This window comes from Oncorhynchus gorbuscha, unplaced genomic scaffold (genome assembly GCF_021184085.1).
Source record: "Oncorhynchus gorbuscha isolate QuinsamMale2020 ecotype Even-year unplaced genomic scaffold, OgorEven_v1.0 Un_scaffold_3383, whole genome shotgun sequence".
Lineage (NCBI taxonomy): Eukaryota > Metazoa > Chordata > Actinopteri > Salmoniformes > Salmonidae > Oncorhynchus > Oncorhynchus gorbuscha.
Window position 1 is genome coordinate 617 of NW_025747635.1, and position 18,741 is coordinate 19,357.

Below are 18,741 nucleotides of genomic sequence, written 5' to 3' on the forward strand. Positions count from 1 at the left end.
CAAGGACGTTACAGTGTGGTGTGTCTGAAGTAAAACCACACAGAGGCAAATCTGTTTCACAAACCAGAGAGGAGGAAGAATGACCAACATGTGAAAGGACAGAGAGAGAACAGAAAAGGACAAGGAGAAACAGGACTCCACCAGTGAAGACATCTGTCACAGGAAAGGGAATTACATGATGGGTTATGAACATCAGCACCACAAAAATCATACACTGACAATGAGGCTCTATCCGCCCTCGTAGAGACACTACTCATTACTTTGCTCATCATCTTGAAGCCAGTGTGCAGCAGTTTCTGGCAGCCTTGTAGTAAACGGTCTCGGACGGTTATACACCATGGCATTATCACACATCAGCTTGAAGTCGGCCTGCAACAGAGGAAGCAACCGCTTTATAACAACAAGCTCCCGCCACTCAATTACAAATAGAAAACTGATACAAATACTTCAACACAAATATTTGCTTAATTGAAGAAAATAAATATCCTCCCTTTGAAAACACTGTCAATGTTAGTGAATGTAACCATTGGTGTACAGCACACACATTCCACTTCCACAAGTTATATCAACGTGATAACGCTAAAGGCTCTTTCACAAGTCATCTTTCCTGATTCCTGTATTTTCTATCCTTGTCACCTTCTTTAAAATGTTCATGGGGAGGACCGTTGGACCTTCTCCTCCAATACAGTTCAGAAAGAGGTGAGGAATCACTGAAGGACGATTGAGGTACATCTCAAAATTCTAATCATGACAGTTCCTGTGATCTGTAGGACAGATCGCCATGTGGTCGCTTGTAGCAACTCCTTACCTTGAACTCTGTGACGGTTTTGTACTCGTTGTCTGTGATCTTGTCGTTCATGGTGCTGAAATCCATGGGGTGTTTGATTATCACAGAGTAACCTGGAGCGATGGCGTCTGTCACTGGGAAAGTGAAGAACCCATGGGCATCCTTCCTGGAAAGACGAGACAAAACAGAAGTCTTCGTACCGACTTAACTGACTTTCATGTCACCAACAGGACTAATCCAGAGATGGATCTGTCACTGAACACATTTACATGCACACAGTATTCCAGATAGTAGCTCATATCCCACTTCAGGTCTTATTCAGGGTAAGCTGTTTACATGCACACAGTATTCCAGATAGTAGCTCATATCCCACTTCAGGTCTTATTCAGGGTAAGCTGTTTACATGCACACAGTATTCCAGATAGTAGCTCATATCCCACTTCAGGTCTTATTCAGGGTAAGCTGTTTACATGCACACAGTATTCCAGATAGTAGCTCATATCCCACTTCAGGTCTTATTCAGGGTAAGCTGTTTACATGTATCCCACTTCAGGTCTTATTCAGGGTAAGTGTTTACATTCCAGATAGTAGTAGCTCATATCCCACTTCAGGTCTTATTCAGGGTAAGCTGTTTACATGCACACAGTATTCCAGATAGTAGCTCATATCCCACTTCAGGTCTTATTCAGGGTAAGCTGTTTACATGCACACAGTATTCCAGATAGTAGCTCATATCCCACTTCAGGTCTTATTCAGGTAAGCTGTTTACATGCACACAGTATTCCAGATAGTAGCTCATATCCCACTTCAGGTCTTATTCAGGGTAAGCTGTTTACATGCACACAGTATTCCAGATAGTAGCTCATATCCCACTTCAGGTCTTATTCAGGGTAAGCTGTTTACATGCACACAGTATTCCAGATAGTAGCTCATATCCCACTTCAGGTCTTATTCAGGGTAAGCTGTTTACATGCACACAGTATTCCAGATAGTAGCTCATATCCCACTTCAGGTCTTATTCAGGGTAAGCTGTTTACATGCACACAGTATTCCAGATAGTAGTATCCCACTTCAGGTCTTATTCAGGGTGTTTACATGCACACAGTATTCCAGATAGTAGCCTATATCCTACTCAGGTCTTATTCAGGTGTTGCTTGATGCACACAGTATTCCAGATAGTAGCTCATATCCCACTTCAGGTCTTATTCAGGGTAAGCTGTTTACATGCACACAGTATTCCAGATAGTAGCTCATATCCCACTTCAGGTCTTATTCAGGGTAAGCTGTTTACATGCACACAGTATTCCAGATAGTAGCTCATATCCCACTTCAGGTCTTATTCAGGGTAAGCTGTTTACATGCACACAGTATTCAGATAGTAGCTCATATCCCACTTCAGGTCTTATTCAGGTAAGCTGTTTACATGCACACAGTATTCCAGATAGTAGCTCATATCCCACTTCAGGTCTTATTCAGGGTAAGCTGTTTACATGCACACAGTATTCCAGATAGTAGCTCATATCCCACTTCAGGTCTTATTCAGGGTAAGCTGTTTACATGCACACAGTATTCCAGATAGTAGCTCATATCCCACTTCAGGTCTTATTCAGGGTAAGCTGTTTTACATGCACACAGTATTCCAGATAGTAGCTCATATCCCACTTCAGGTCTTATTCAGGGTAAGCTGTTTACATGCACACAGTATTCCAGATAGTAGCTCATATCCCACTTCAGGTCTTATTCAGGGTAAGCTGTTTACATGCACACAGTATTCCAGATAGTAGCTCATATCCCACTTCAGGTCTTATTCAGGGTAAGCTGTTTACATGCACACAGTATTCCAGATAGTAGCTCATATCCCACTTCAGGTCTTATTCAGGGTAAGCTGTTTACATGCACACAGTATTCCAGATAGTAGCTCATATCCCACTTCAGGTCTTATTCAGGGTAAGCTGTTTACATGCACACAGTATTCCAGATAGTAGCTCATATCCCACTTCAGGTCTTATTCAGGGTAAGCTGTTTACATGCACACAGTATTCCAGATAGTAGCTCATATCCCACTTCAGGTCTTATTCAGGGTAAGCTGTTTACATGCACACAGTATTCCAGATAGTAGCTCATATCCCACTTCAGGTCTTATTCAGGGTAAGCTGTTTACATGCACACAGTATTCCAGATAGTAGCTCATATCCCACTTCAGGTCTTATTCAGGGTAAGCTGTTTACATGCACACAGTATTCCAGATAGTAGCTCATATCCCACTTCAGGTCTTATTCAGGGTAAGCGGTTTACATGCACACAGTATTCCAGATAGTAGCTCATATCCCACTTCAGGTCTTATTCAGGTAAGCTGTTTACATGCACACAGTATTCCAGATAGTAGCTCATATCCCACTTCAGGTCTTATTCAGGGTAAGCTGTTTACATGCACACAGTATTCCAGATAGTAGCTCATATCCCACTTCAGGTCTTATTCAGGGTAAGCTGTTTACATGCACACAGTATTCCAGATAGTAGCTCATATCCCACTTCAGGTCTTATTCAGGGTAAGCTGTTTACATGCACACAGTATTCCAGATAGTAGCTCATATCCCACTTCAGGTCTTATTCAGGGTAAGCTGTTTACATGCACACAGTATTCCAGATAGTAGCTCATATCCCACTTCAGGTCTTATTCAGGGTAAGCTGTTTACATGCACACAGTATTCCAGATAGTAGCTCATATCCCACTTCAGGTCTTATTCAGGGTAAGCTGTTTACATGCACACAGTATTCCAGATAGTAGCTCATATCCCACTTCAGGTCTTATTCAGGGTAAGCTGTTTACATGCACACAGTATTCAGATAGTAGCTCATATCCCACTTCAGGTCTTATTCAGGGTAAGCTGTTTACATGCACACAGTATTCCAGATAGTAGCTCATATCCCACTTCAGGTCTTATTCAGGGTAAGCTGTTTACATGCACACAGTATTCCAGATAGTAGCTCATATCCCACTTCAGGTCTTATTCAGGGTAAGCTGTTTACATGCACACAGTATTCAGATAGTAGCTCATATCCCACTTCAGGTCTTATTCAGGGTAAGCTGTTTTACATGCACACAGTATTCCAGATAGTAGCTCATATCCCACTTCAGGTCTTATTCAGGGTAAGCTGTTTACATGCACACAGTATTCCAGATAGTAGCTCATATCCCACTTCAGGTCTTATTCAGGGTAAGCTGTTTACATGCACACAGTATTCCAGATAGTAGCTCATATCCCACTTCAGGTCTTATTCAGGGTAAGCTGTTTACATGCACACAGTATTCCAGATAGTAGCTCATATCCCACTTCAGGTCTTATTCAGGGTAAGCTGTTTACATGCACACAGTATTCCAGATAGTAGCTCATATCCCACTTCAGGTCTTATTCAGGGTAAGCTGTTTACATGCACACAGTATTCCAGATAGTAGCTCATATCCCACTTCAGGTCTTATTCAGGGTAAGCTGTTTACATGCACACAGTATTCCAGATAGTAGCTCATATCCCACTTCAGGTCTTATTCAGGGTAAGCTGTTTACATGCACACAGTATTCCAGATAGTAGCTCATATCCCACTTCAGGTCTTATTCAGGGTAAGCTGTTTACATGCACACAGTATTCCAGATAGTAGCTCATATCCCACTTCAGGTCTTATTCAGGGTAAGCTGTTTACATGCACACAGTATTCCAGATAGTAGCTCATATCCCACTTCAGGTCTTATTCAGGGTAAGCTGTTTACATGCACACAGTATTCCAGATAGTAGCTCATATCCCACTTCAGGTCTTATTCAGGGTAAGCTGTTTACATGCACACAGTATTCCAGATAGTAGCTCATATCCCACTTCAGGTCTTATTCAGGGTAAGCTGTTTACATGCACACAGTATTCCAGATAGTAGCTCATATCCCACTTCAGGTCTTATTCAGGGTAAGCTGTTTACATGCACACAGTATTCCAGATAGTAGCTCATATCCCACTTCAGGTCTTATTCAGGGTAAGCTGTTTACATGCACCTTTGATATGTGAACCTGAACCCGACAGCACAGAACATGAAAAACAACAGTAAACGGGATAAGATGTTGACATGCCGCAGTATCCCGTCTAAGATCAGCATATCCCAGGCATCTTATCCTGGTTTTTCATAACCAGGATACAAACTGATATGTTTATATGTGTCAACTCAAAAACAGAATAGTTGAGCATTTGGAATAATAAACGGGATAATTGGTGTTCATGTAAACGTGGTCCATGTTGTCAGAGAGCCTTACCTCTGAAGCTGGCGCAGGAAGTGTTCCAGGAGCTGCTGTCGAGGGGTGCACTCACTCTCTGAGGGAAGAGACGATCACAACCCGTTTTACATTAGCCTTTAACACCTCAGATTACTATGGATGGACAATGTATGTTATGATTAAGCAATAAGGCCAGAGGGGGTGTGGTATAAGACCAATGTACCACGGCTAAGAGCTGTTCTTATGCACGACACAATGTGGGGTGCCTGGATACAGCCCTTAACCGTGGTAACAAACCCCCGAGGTGCCTTATTGCTATTACAAACAGGTTACCAACGGAATTAGAGCAGTAAAAATAAATATTGTGTCATACCCGTGGTATACGGTCTGATATTTGTAAGTCGCTCTGGATAAGAGCGTCTGCTAAATGACTTAAATGTAAATGTAAAATATAGCACAGCTGTCAGCCAATCAGCATTCAGGGCTGGAACCACCCAGCTTATAATCAGTAATAACATGTGTAACAACATAACAACACAAGAGAACAGCTATATTATTACCCGGGGCTGTCCTGCAAGCCCTGACAGGCCGGTCTCCTTGTTGCTCCACCTCTACCTTGATGTTGGGGTGAAACTGGTCCATCACCTCCGGCTCCATCTCAGACCTCTCCCTCTTCCTCTTCTTCTCCTCCTGCTGCTGAGACAGACACAACAGGAGTCAGTGACATGGTCCTCATTAAGCTACTGGAGATGGCCCTATGATCTCCTATCTATTATGATTAGGGTTAGTGTTACTGCTGCAAGTACAGTGTACAAATGAGTCATTATAATGCGTGCTAGACTGTAGCAAAGGCATTAATGTACAGTGTTGCCAAACACAAACCAGGAGGTCTCCAGTTCCACTATCTCCTGTAGGACCAGTAGGTCTCCAGTTCCACTAACTCCTGTAGGACCAGGAGGTCTCCAGTTCCACTAACTCCTGTAGGACCAGGAGGTCTCCAGTTCCACTAACTCCTGTAGAAACACGAGGTCTCCAGTTCCACTATCTCCTATAGGACCAGGAGGTCTCCAGTTCCACTATCTCCTGTAGGACCAGGAGGTCTCCAGTTCCACTATCTCCTGTAGGACCAGGAGGTCTCCAGTTCCATTATCTCCTGTAGGACCAGGAGGTCTCCAGTTCCACTATCTCCTATAGGACCAGGAGGTCTCCAGTTCCACTATCTCCTATAGGACCAGGAGGTCTCCAGTTCCACTATCTCCTATAGGACCAGGAGGTCTCCAGTTCCATTATCTCCTGTAGGACCAGGAGGTCTCCAGTTCCACTATCTCCTATAGGACCAGGAGGTCTCCAGTTCCACTATCTCCTATAGGACCAGGAGGTCTCCAGTTCCACTATCTCCTATAGGACCAGGAGGTCTCCAGTTCCACTATCTCCTGTAGGACCAGGAGGTTTCCCGACTATATGATCTCAAGGAAAACATTATAGGCTCTTGGGATCAAGTAAGCTTGCTGCAAGTAAACATTTCATAGGATGCTGTATACCATGTGTCTCCTGTACATACGACTAATTAAACTTGAAATTTGAGTAATTAAAACCCCCAAAACGTTTCTCACCTCAAAACTAATACCAATGTTTGGTATCTTTGGCAGCATGAAAGGCTCGACTGCCACACCAGTGTGACTGGCACAACAGTGGGCAGGCCCACACCACTGGCAGAGGCAGTAGCAGCCTCTGATTCATTCTGCTCCCCTCTCTCTTCTTCCTCTTCTCTTCCTGTCAAAGATTAAACATTCATTGATTGATTATTGTTTTTTTGTCCTTAAATGACAACCTAGCTCACTTTATATCATGTTATATGGTATGCTTTATATGAAAGGTTAACTCCCAAGTTGCACCATATTCCCTTTATAGTGTGCCCACCTTCTGACCAAGGCCCATATGGGTCTGGCCAAAAGTAGTGCACTATATAGGAATAGGGTGCCATTTGGGACAGACCCTTGTTCCCCTCATACTCACCTTCCGTCTTCTCCTCTCCTCATCATCTACGTGTTTGTCTTTCTCCTTCTCAGACTTTTCTTCTTCTTCTTCTTTTGTCCTTGTGGCGCTCTGCGTTCATGGTCTGACCTGTCGTCGTAGTAACTGGAGTCATGGCCGGAGCCTGAGAGTTCTGTGATCTCACTTCCTCCCACTTTGAGCACCAGCTTCAGCTGCTTCTCAAAAGGCTTGTCCTCACAGTCTGAAAACAGAGACCACATTTAGCTGAGTGATGGGTCATACCCAGTGCAAGATCAACAAGCATGATCGTCATCCTAGCAGAAGATGTGGTGTGTGCGTTACTCTGTAATAAGTGATGATAAACATTAGCTACCCATCGCTGTTATATATCTGCAGGGCAATGCTACCACTACGACAGGATAAACTGGCTTGCGTTAATGCCAATATTATGCATACTCAATCTTGATAAGACCTGATACACATCAGTCATAATATTCATTGGTAATGCTTATGGCAGCAAGCAACATAAGTTGAGGAATAATAAACTACAACAGAAGTTGAGGAATAGTAAATTAGCACTAGCACTGCAGGACGATTCAGTCAGCTGGCCAGACAGTAGGATAACGTTAACTGCTAGCTAGCTAGGCTAGCAAAAAGGGACAAAGCCGGGCATTGAATTTGTTTTCTTTGCTCACTTACCATCAACTGTTCTCCACTCCGGCTTGTGCTTTTTATGCTTCTTCCCCATGTTTGTTGTGTTTAAATTATGCGAACGCGTCTGGTAATCAGGTATCTGTATCTAATAATTGTTTGCATTAAAATGCGATCCATACCCCGATAACCCGGAAGTACATTTCCCACAACAACGGATCTACTTCAGGTTCAACAAAACTGCGCGCTAAATTCGAGTGACGTTCAGTCAATTCCGTACCAAAACGAAGGTAAGCAATTTTTGTGAAAACTTCTTGAATGAAAGCTTAACAAAAATAAATCACGATTCGTAATAGCTGTATTATTCACGCAACACTAGTAACATCCCTTGCTAGTGAGATCTAGCAACAGAATAAAGCGTGTCACTCTGCGACTTTAACTAGTAATGTTGGTGTAGCTAGCGAACATTAGCTAGGTAGCTAAATGCTGTGAGCTTGATGCTTTGCATTGAATGTGCTGTTGTCATACTAGCTAGCTAATTATACTTATTTTGTTGTTAGTTGTAAAGGCAGATAGTAGATAAGTACTTTTTATGCATGTTGGTGATGTCAACATGTAATGTGTACTGCTGCCGAGACATTACATTAGACTGAGCAAGGAGTTTTTGTATTTCCACCCGAAAATGATTTAATTTTGACATCCATTTTAATCTCTGAAGGTATGGAGGGCGACAGAATGGAGGTAGGGGATCTGAAGCAGAACCCCAACGACACGAACAACATCCATGTGGAGGTTCACGTCAAATCTACCAGGTTCCAACTAGCTAGTGTATCTTTAAAAGCTCTATTCACACTGAACTAGTTTTACAGTACTAGGGAATTATGGCACCCAAATGGCACCCTGTTCCCTATATAGTGCACTACTTTTGAAAAGGGCCCTCCTTAAATGGTGGGCCCTATCAGCCCTTGTCAAGAGTAGTGCACTATATAGGGAATAAGGTTGCCATTTGGAACACTGTCCATTATGTAATGATTTATCCCAGCATGTTAGTCTTTTCAAAGTTGTATTCATGACATGCTTCCATTCCTTTCTCCTTGTCCCTAACAACACTGCTCTCTGTCGCTCTCTCTCTCCTCTGTCTGTCCTCTCTCTCTCTCTCTCTGCGTATTACACTGACTACAGCACTGCCAAGAGGTCTGACTTGAAGATGCACGTCTTGAACCTGCTGAACCGTCATCGGATGGTGTTCGGGGCCTTCAGGTGGACAGAGTTTGATGAAGACTTCCTTATCAAACACGTCCAATCAGTGGCCATAGTGGACGCTGAGAGAAAAGTAAAGTACTATATGACAGCCTGACGGCATTTACTGTTGTTCTCACTCTTTTTCCTCTCTGTCTCTGTCTCTCTGTCTCTCTCTCTCTCACTGAACTCATTAGCACAGACGGTCTTAGTGGCTCATTAATAAAACATTTTCAGCTGTATGTTGATGCATCATGGGATAAGTTTGGTGGGTATAATTTGTGGAACTGGTTCCAAAAACTTAGTAAATAACAAGGTTTCCACAAACAACACATACAAAGTTGTATAGAGGCAGATTAAGATACCGGGTAGGGAATGGGCTATTTCATTACGTTTTTAAATCACCACGTTTATTCCTGAAAAATGTCTGTCCTCACTCTGGTAGCCTATGGACAAACATTAAGAATAAGCTACGTGGTGAGTTGATGCCTATTCGTCAGCTAGTTAGCTTGGTGGTGAGTTGATGCCTATTCGGCAGCTAGTTAGCTAGGTGGTGAGTTGATGCCTATTCGGCAGCTAGTTAGCTAGGTGGTGAGTTGATGCCTATTCGGCAGCTAGTTAGCTAGGTGGTGAGTTGATGCCTATTCGGCAGCTAGTTAGCTAGGTGGTGAGTTGATGCCTATTCGGCAGCTAGTTAGCTAGGTGGTGAGTTGATGCCTATTCGGCAGCTAGTTAGCTAGGTGGTGAGTTGATGCCTATTCGGCAGCGGCAGCTAGTTAGCTAGGTGGTGAGTTGATGCCTATTCGGCAGCTAGTTAGCTAGGTGGTGAGTTGATGCCTATTCGGCAGCTAGTTAGCTAGGTGGTGAGTTGATGCCTATTCGACAGCTAGTTAGCTAGGTGGTGAGTTGATGCCTATTCGACAGCTAGTTAGCTTGGTGGTGAGTTGATGCCTATTCGGCAGCTAGTTAGCTTGGTGGTGAGTTGATGCCTATTCGGCAGCTAGTTAGCTAGGTGGTGAGTTGATGCCTATTCGGCAGCTAGTTAGCTAGGTGGTGAGTTGATGCCTATTCGGCATCTAGTTAGCTAGGTGGTGAGTTGATGCCTATTCGGCAGCTAGTTAGCTAGGTGGTGAGTTGATGCCTATTCGGCAGCTAGTTAGCTAGGTGGTGAGTTGATGCCTATTCGGCAGCTAGTTAGCTCGGTGAATTGATCATGTTACTTTGTATACGTTGTTTGTTGGCACTTACAAGTTAAGTTTTTGTACTTACAAAGTTTTTGGAACAGATTTCTGTTGGAACGTTCCACAAACTATACCCACTCGGATGAGTCCCAAATGTCACCCTATTCCTTATCCAGTGCACTACTTTAGACCTGAGCCCTGGTATATAAAAAGCAGTAGTGTACTATAAGACACATGTCTGATGTTTGGGTTGTTTTCCTCATACAGCCCATAGATCTGAAGAGCTGCAGTCTGTCCATCCACATCTTCACCCTGAATGATGACGGGCCCAGCACTCTGAACCTGGAGGAGGAGGAGGAGCTCTCTGCAGCCAATCACTGGCTCTTACCAGCCGGTGGGCGGGCCCATGTTAACAGATTCTACTAATTTACTTTTCTATATGTAGTTCTATGGTTGCCAGGGTTGATGTTTTCTTACTCCCATGTGTGTGTTTTTCAGCTGAGTTCCATGGCATCTGGGAGAGTCTGGTCTATGAGAGCGGGGTCAAAACACAAGTAAGAAACATTTAGGATGCGTTCCAAATGGTACCCTACGGGCCCGTAGTCCACTACATAGGGCATACGGCTCCATTTGGGAATCAACCTTAATAACCTTGTGTTGTTAACGGAGTGTTATAGAGAGATGTCAGCGGTAATACATTGATGTAATTATTGGACCTCCATCCTGTTGTCTTTCTCTTTTCCCCTCTAAGCTCTTGGATTACGTCTCAACCACAATTTACTTCTCTGACAAAAACGTGGACAGCAACCTGATCTCATGGAACCGAGTTGTTCTGCTTCATGGTAACAGAAGCAGGACCTTGAGAACTTGACACATGAATATAATAATAAATATGATATTATGATATAATATAGTAGTAACTTTGATATTAATGTATAATATCCTATGATTATTCCAATGTGCTGTATATAATACGCCTCAAATATGGATGTGTCAACTATGATGCGTATACATGTGATATCTGTAAAAGCGATATGATTTAGATTGTGTGTCTATATTTGTACCACGTTAGGACCCCGGGCACAGGGAAGACGTCTTTGTGTAAAGCTCTGGCCCAGAAGCTGTCAATCCGACTATCGAACCGGTAAGAGAAAGCTCTCACTCTGAGGAAAGGGCTTTGGCAGAATCTGGTTGGAGAATGTTTTTCACCACCTCTAGCCATTCTACCACATACTGTATTCCCAAACGTAAATGTACATATTGTCCTGGTTTTACCTTGTATTTTAACATGAATGTTGTATTCTCTATTAATCAATGCAATATCCATGTAATTCAGTGTCTTATGACGTCCATATGGGTCCTATAAACTTGAACTTCCTGTTCTTCCTGCAGGTACTCTTACGGGCAGTTTGTTGAGATCAACAGCCACAGTTTGTTCTCCAAGTGGTTCTCTGAGGTACAGTTGGCTCTTCCTGCTTCTCGTTACATGTCTCATTGAATTTACTGGAATAAACGTTATTAATCCCACAAGGGGAAATTGGATTTGTCCACAGCTTCAACATGTATAAATGATTATTGGTATTGTTTGACTGAAAACATGTCACGTGTCTGTCTTCCAGAGTGGGAAACTGGTCACTAAGATGTTCCAGAAGATCCAACAGTTGATAGATGACAAGCAGGCTCTGGTGTTTGTTCTCATTGATGAGGTAAAGCAGGCTCTGGTGTTTGTTCTCATTGATGAGGTAAAGCAGGCTCTGGTGTTTGTTCTCATTGATGAGGTAAAACAGGCTCTGGTGTTTGTTCTCATTGATGAGGTAAAGCAGGCTCTGGTGTTTGTTCTCATTGATGAGGTAAAGCAGGCTCTGGTGTTTTGTTCTCATTGATGAGGTAAAGCAGGCTCTGGTGTTTGTTCTCATTGATGAGGTAAAGCAGGCTCTGGTGTTTGTTCTCATTGATGAGGTAAAGCAGGCTCTGGTGTTTGTTCTCATTGATGAGGTAAAGCAGGCTCTGGTGTTTGTTCTCATTGATGAGGTAAAGCAGGCTCTGGTGTTTGTTCTCATTGATGAGGTAAAAGCAGGCTCTGGTGTTTGTTCTCATTGATGAGGTAAAGCAGGCTCTGGTGTTTGTTCTCATTGATGAGGTAAAGCAGGCTCTGGTGTTTGTTCTCATTGATGAGGTAAAGCAGGCTCTGGTGTTTGTTCTCATTGATGAGGTAAAGCAGGCTCTGGTGTTTGTTCTCATTGATGAGGTAAAGCAGGCTCTGGTGTTTGTTCTCATTGATGAGGTAAAGCAGGCTCTGGTGTTTGTTCTCGTTGATGAGGTAAAGCAGGCTCTGGTGTTTGTTCTCATTGATGAGGTAAAGCAGGCTCTGGTGTTTGTTCTCATTGATGAGGTAAAGCAGGCTCTGGTGTTTGTTCTCATTGATGAGGTAAAGCAGGCTCTGGTGTTTGTTCTCATTGATGAGGTAAAGCAGGCTCTGGTGTTTGTTCTCATTGATGAGGTAAAGCAGGCTCTGGTGTTTGTTCTCATTGATGAGGTAAAGTATGAATAGCCTACAACAGTGGTCCAGAGCTTTTCCTGGTCAGGTCATGTGGTCAGGAACAACTCCAGGCCCCATTTAACTCCTACACATGTTACTGCAGGGCCCAGTTAAAGCCGACACATGTAACTGCAGGGCCCTGTTAAAACCTACACATGTAACTGTAGGGCCCAGTTAACTCCTACACATGTAACTGCAGGGCCCAGTTAAAGCCTACACATGTAACTGCAGGGCCCAGTTAAAGCCTACACATGTAACTGCAGGGCCCAGTTAAAGCCTACACATGTAACTGCAGGGCCCAGTTAAAGCCTACATATGTAACTGCAGGGCCCAGTTAACTCCTACAACTGCAGGGCCCAGTTAAAGCCTACACATGTAACTGCAGGGCCCAGTTAAAGCCTACACATGTAACTGCGGGGCCCAGTTAACTCCTACACATGTAACTGCGGGGCCCAGTTAACTCCTACACATGTAACTGCGGGGCCCAGTTAACTCCTACACATGTAACTGCGGGGCCCAGTTAACTCCTACACATGTAACTGCGGGGCCCAGTTAACTCCTACACATGTAACTGCGGGGCCCAGTTAACTCCTACACATGTAACTGCGGGGCCCAGAATAACTCCTACACATGTAACTGCAGGGCCCAGTTAACTCCTAGACATGTAACTGCAGGGCCCAGTTAAAGCCTACACATGTAACTGCAGGGCCCAGTTAACTCCTACACATGTAACTGCAGGGCCCAGTTAAAGCCTACACATGTAACTGCAGGGCCCAGTTAACTCCTAGACATGTAACTGCAGGGCCCAGTTAAAGCCTACACATGTAACTGCAGGGCCCAGTTAACTCCTACACATGTAACTGCAGGGCCCAGAATAACTCTGTTTGATGACCAGGTGGAGAGTCTGACGGCAGCGCGGAAAGCCTCCCAGGCCGGAACGGAACCATCAGACGCCATCCGAGTGGTCAACTCTGTCCTCACACAGCTGGACCAGATCAAGCGGTCAGTCAGACATGTTCAGTTCATCTGCTGTGGTGGGTCACACATTAAACCCCATAGATTCAGAGGCAACAGCTCATGAAAGCTCTGTTTAACATGACTTCCTATTACTGGTCAAAAGTAGTGCACTATATAGAGAATAGGGGCCCATTAGTCTTATAGGCCTTGGTCAAAAGTAGTGCACTATATAGGGAATAGGGGCCCATTAGCCTTATAGGCCTTGGTCAAAAGAAGTGCACTATATAGGGAATAGGGGGCCATTTGGGATATATCCATGCTCTCTACAAGTGGCTGTTGCATTCTACCACTTCATCCTCCGTCCTCCAGTGTGTTGGTGTGTATGTCGTTTAGCCCAGCTGATCTTCCTGTATATCCCAGGCATCCTAATGTTGTGATCCTGACCACCTCCAACGTGACAGAGAAGATAGACCTGGCGTTTGTGGACAGAGCTGACATCAAGCAGTACATTGGCCCTCCGTCTGTAGAGGGCATCTTCAACATCTATCTGTCCTGTCTGGAGGAACTGATGAAGGTAAAAACACACCAACATCTCTCTGTCCTGTCTGGAGGAACTGATGAAGGTAAAAACACACCAACATCTCTCTGTCCTGTCTGGAGGAACTGATGAAGGTAAAAACACACCAACATCTCTCTGTCCTGTCTGGAGGAACTGATGAAGGTAAAAACACACCAACATCTCTGTCCTGCCTGGAGGAACTGATGAAGGTAAAAACACACCAACATCTCTCTGTCCTGTCTGGAGGAACTGATGAAGGTAAAAACACACCAACATCTCTGTCCTGTCTGGAGGAACTGATGAAGGTAAAAACACACCAACATCTCTGTCCTGTCTGGAGGAACTGATGAAGGTAAAAACACACCAACATCTCTGTCCTGCCTGGAGGAACTGATGAAGGTAAAAACACACCAACATCTCTGTCCTGTCTCTGTCCTGTCTGGAGGAACTGATGAAGGTAAAAACACACCAACATCTCTCTGTCCTGTCTGGAGGAACTGATGAAGGTAAAAACACACCAACATCTCTGTCCTGTCTGGAGGAACTGATGAAGGTAAAAACACACCAACATCTCTGTCCTGTCTGGAGGAACTGATGAAGGTAAAAACACACCAACATCTCTCTGTCCTGTCTGGAGGAACTGATGAAGGTAAAAACACACCAACATCTCTCTGTCCTGTCTGGAGGAACTGATGAAGGTAAAAACACACCAACATCTCTCTGTCCTGTCTGGAGGAACTGATGAAGGTAAAAACACACCAACATCTCTGTCCTGTCTGGAGGAACTGATGAAGGTATGAACACACCAACATGTGTATTTAATGAATACAGTCGGACCTCTTTGGGAATGGAGGTCGTTTGGAACACTGAGTTGTCTGTAACTTTAAATGTGTCAGTCTGTAACTCTGGGGTCCGTAACTTTAAAATGTGTCAGTCTGTAACTCTGGGGTTCGTAACTGTTGAGTTTCTACCGTAGAACACAGTGACTCTGGGGTTCGTAACTGTTGAGTTTCTACCGTAGAACACAGTGACTCTGGGGTTCGTAACTGTTGAGTTTCTACCGTAGAACACAGTGACTCTGGGGTTCGTAACTGTTGAATTTCTACCGTAGAACACAGTGACTCTGGGGTTCGTAACTGTTGAGTTTCTACCGTAGAACACAGTGACTCTGGGGTTCGTAACTGTTGAGTTTCTACCGTAGAACACAGTGACTGGGGTTCGTAACTGTTGAGTTTCTACCGTAGAACACAGTGACTCTGTTATTGAGGTGTCCTTTCACTGACACGTTTGTGTTCAGTACCAGGTCTTCACAAAGGTGTTGTACCGAAACATCAACAGAGGTTAAAAAAATAATGTGTGTTATATTTCCTTTTTCTACGTTGTGTGTAGTGCCAGATCGTGTACCCCAGACAGCCACTGCTGACCATGTTTGAGCTGGAGACCATGGGCTTCAGGGAGAGCAAGGTGTCGGAGCTCAGCCTGGTTCTCAGGGACATCGCCATGTGAGTCCCAGCCCTCCGTAGTGTTGACGTTCATATCTCAGACCTGCCACCGAGCTACTACCCTTGAGAAGTGTGTGTGTGTGTGGATTGGATTGTATCGGAGTAGAATTGATACTACCCTTGAGAAGTGTGTGTGTGTGGATTGGATTGTATCGGAGTAGAATTGATACTACCCTTGAGAAGTGTGTGTGTGTGTGTGGATTGGATTGTATCAGAGTAGAATTGATACTACCCTTGAGAAGTGTGTGTGTGGATTGGATTGTATCGGAGTAGAATTGATACTACCCTTGAGAAGTGTGTGTGTGTGGATTGGATTGTATTGGAGTAGAATTGATACTACCCTTGAGAAGTGTGTGTGTGTGTGTGTGGATTGGATTGTATCGGAGTAGAATTGATACTACCCTTGAGAAGTGTGTGTGTGTGGATTGGATTGTATCGGAGTAGAATTGATACTACCCTTGACGTGTGTGTGTGTGTGTGTGTGTGTGTGTGTGTGTGTGTGTGTGTGTGTGTGTGTGTGTGTGTGTGTGTGTGTGTGTGTGTGTGTGTATTGGATTGTATTGGAGTAGAATTGATACTACCCTTGAGAAGTGTGTGTGTGTGATTGGATTGTATCGGAGTAGAATTGATACTACCCTTGAGTGTGTGTGTGTGTGTGTGTGTGTATGTGTGTGTGTGTGTGTGTGTGTGTGTGTGTGTGTGTGTGTGTGTGTGTGTGTGTGTGTGTGTGTGTGTGTGTGTGTGGATTGTATTGGAGTAGAATTGATACTACCCTTGAGAAGTGTGTGTGTGTGGATTGTATCGGAGTAGAATTGATACTACCCTTGAGGAGTGTGTGTGTGTGGATTGGATTGTATCGGAGTAGAATTGATACTACCCTTGAGAAGTGTGTGTGGATTGGATTGTATCGGAGTAGAATTGAAAGATGTTTTGTGCTTATTTCTCTTGTTGACTGTTCCAGAAAGAGTAAAGGTTTTAGTGGCAGAGCGCTGAGGAAACTACCCTTGAGAAGTGTGTGTGTGTGTGGATTGGATTGTATCGGAGTAGAATTGATACTACCCTTGAGAAGTGTGTGTGTGTGTGGATTGGATTGTATCGGAGTAGAATTGATACTACCCTTGAGAAGTGTGTGTTGTGGATTGGAGATTGGAGTAGAATTGATACTACCCTTGAGAAGTGTGTGTGTGTGTGTGTGGATTGGATTGTATCGGAGTAGAATTGATACTACCCTTGAGAAGTGTGTGTGTGTGGATTGGATTGTATTGGAGTAGAATTGATACTACCCTTGAAGTGTGTGTGTGTGTGTGTGTGTGGATTGGATTGTATCGGAGTAGAATTGATACTACCCTTGACAAGTGTGTGTGTGTGTGTGTGTGTGTGTGTGTGTGTGTGTGTGTGTGTGTGTGTGTGTGTGGATTGTATTGGAGTAGAATTGATACTACCCTTGAGAAGTGTGTGTGGATTGGATTGTATCGGAGTAGAATTGATACTACCCTTGAGGAGTGTGTGTGTGTGTGGATTGGATTGTATCGGAGTAGAATTGATACTACCCTTGAGAAGTGTGTGTGTGTGTGGATTGGATTGTATCGGAGTAGAATTGAAAGATGTTTTGTGCTTATTTCTCTTGTTGACTGTTCCAGAAAGAGTAAAGGTTTTAGTGGCAGAGCGCTGAGGAAACTACCCTTTTTGGCCCATGCTCTTTTTGTGAAGGTTTGTAAACATTTTCAAATGTTTCACGCAGCATGCAAACAGTTTAAAAAATATTTTAAAAACTTTTTAAACATTAATTCAATGAAGATATTTTTATCTAAAATAAACTGTAGTATGTTCATATGGAAAGAGTGCTACTCATTGCGTTCCTATGCAACAACAATCTGACTTGTCTATGATTCCTTACCAGACCCCGACAGTGGCCCTGGAGAGGTTCCTGGAGGCCATGGACCTGGCAGTGGACAAACAGATAGAGGAGAGGGACAACCTGGTCAACTGTCTGTGATCTACAGGGACACTGTCTCAAATATCACCTTATACCCTTTATAGTGTCTGTAGGGATCTGGTCAAAAAGTAGTGTGCTAAATATGGAATAGGGTGTCATTTGGGACCTGTCTCAGACAGTCTGGACCTGTTTTACCCAACGGTTGATGGAAACTGTCTCTTCTGGTATTTCATGTACATTTTATTTCCTGGTTAAACAATATACATTTATAATCATATTTTTCTAACCACTTCAACGTGGACCAATTAGAGTTTTCTCACAGACAGTGTGTTTTACCATTTAGAGTACTATATTAAAGATGGCAGCCGTCAACCAGTCGGTCATGTTCTGTGGAGACGTCCTGAAGCTGGTGTTGCTACTGCCGAGCGGCATCAACATTAGGTGCGTTTCTCAGCACGTTTTAAAAAGCCACCGTATTAAGCCTGAGATGCAGTCCTCTCTTGATACGTGTGACTATATGGCTTTAATTTCCTTAATCAAGACGGCGTGTCCCGAATGGCACCCTATGATCCCTATGCGTTGCACTACTTTGGACCGGGACCCATAGTGCTATGGTCAAGCGTAGTGCACTATATGAGGGAATAGGGTGCGATATGGGAGTCGCCTCCCATATGTTGTTTACAGCACATGTATTCATGACTCTGTCTGCTTGTCTGATGTTTTCTACGTGAGCATGTTGTTTCCTATACGTTTCAATAGGTGCTATTAGAAACACAGCCTTTCTGTTATTGTAAATGAATGCAGATGCCCCAAATAGGAGAGCTTCAATGGAAATGTACAAATTCTGATGTAATTTCTAATCCCGTGGAGGTTTTCTGATACTCAAGGATGTTCCATGTATTGTGTGCTGTCATCATAGGGTCTCTTCATTTAAACTCAGGATACACATGTTCATAACTGACCCTGTTTATTTAGATATAAAACATTGCATTATTCAACTCTTTAAAACACCCTTTGACTCATTTTGAGTTTGTCAAATACACTGCCCACACGATAAACATGTGATTTCATCATGATTGGCTAACGGGTCGTAGTCATTAGTGCACACTGTAGCAAAACGTTTTGCAACGGAAGCGTT

General features: G+C 43.7%; 2 protein-coding genes across 2 annotated transcripts; one reads left to right on the forward strand and one right to left on the reverse strand.

Moving 5' to 3' along the window:
• Positions 1–260: 260 nt before the first annotated feature.
• LOC124027616 (bromodomain-containing protein 9-like) lies at positions 261–7,086 on the reverse strand (the record flags this gene model as incomplete). Its single annotated transcript, XM_046339985.1, has 6 exons — positions 7,061–7,086; positions 6,658–6,724; positions 5,605–5,740; positions 5,084–5,141; positions 809–953; positions 261–369 (listed from the first exon to the last, which is right to left on the reverse strand). Coding segments are annotated over exons 1-6 (541 nt in total), but the record flags the coding sequence as incomplete, so codon positions are not given.
• Positions 7,087–8,395: 1,309 nt separating this feature from the next.
• LOC124027618 (pachytene checkpoint protein 2 homolog) lies at positions 8,396–18,613 on the forward strand. Its single transcript, XM_046339986.1, has 13 exons — positions 8,396–8,502; positions 8,873–9,023; positions 10,378–10,504; positions 10,609–10,664; positions 10,862–10,952; positions 11,182–11,254; positions 11,503–11,566; positions 11,730–11,816; positions 13,545–13,651; positions 14,027–14,180; positions 15,555–15,667; positions 17,308–17,377; positions 17,568–18,613. The coding sequence occupies exons 1-13, from the start codon at positions 8,411–8,413 to the stop codon at positions 17,661–17,663; spliced, it is 1,281 nt and encodes a 426-aa protein (XP_046195942.1). The 5' UTR covers positions 8,396–8,410; the 3' UTR covers positions 17,664–18,613.
• The last annotated feature ends 128 nt before the right edge of the window (positions 18,614–18,741 follow it).

What these genes read in the sequence shown, in the direction of transcription:
- LOC124027618 (XM_046339986.1), top strand. Translation starts at nt 8,411, where the DNA reads ATGGAGGGCGACAGAATGGAGGTAGGGGATCTGAAGCAGAACCCCAAC. An exon ending in TCTCCAAGTGGTTCTCTGAG is followed by an intron (nt 11,567 to 11,729) that starts GTACAGTTGGCT and finishes TCTGTCTTCCAG; the next exon opens with AGTGGGAAACTGGTCACTAA. An exon ending in CAGCTGGACCAGATCAAGCG is followed by an intron (nt 13,652 to 14,026) that starts GTCAGTCAGACA and finishes TGTATATCCCAG; the next exon opens with GCATCCTAATGTTGTGATCC.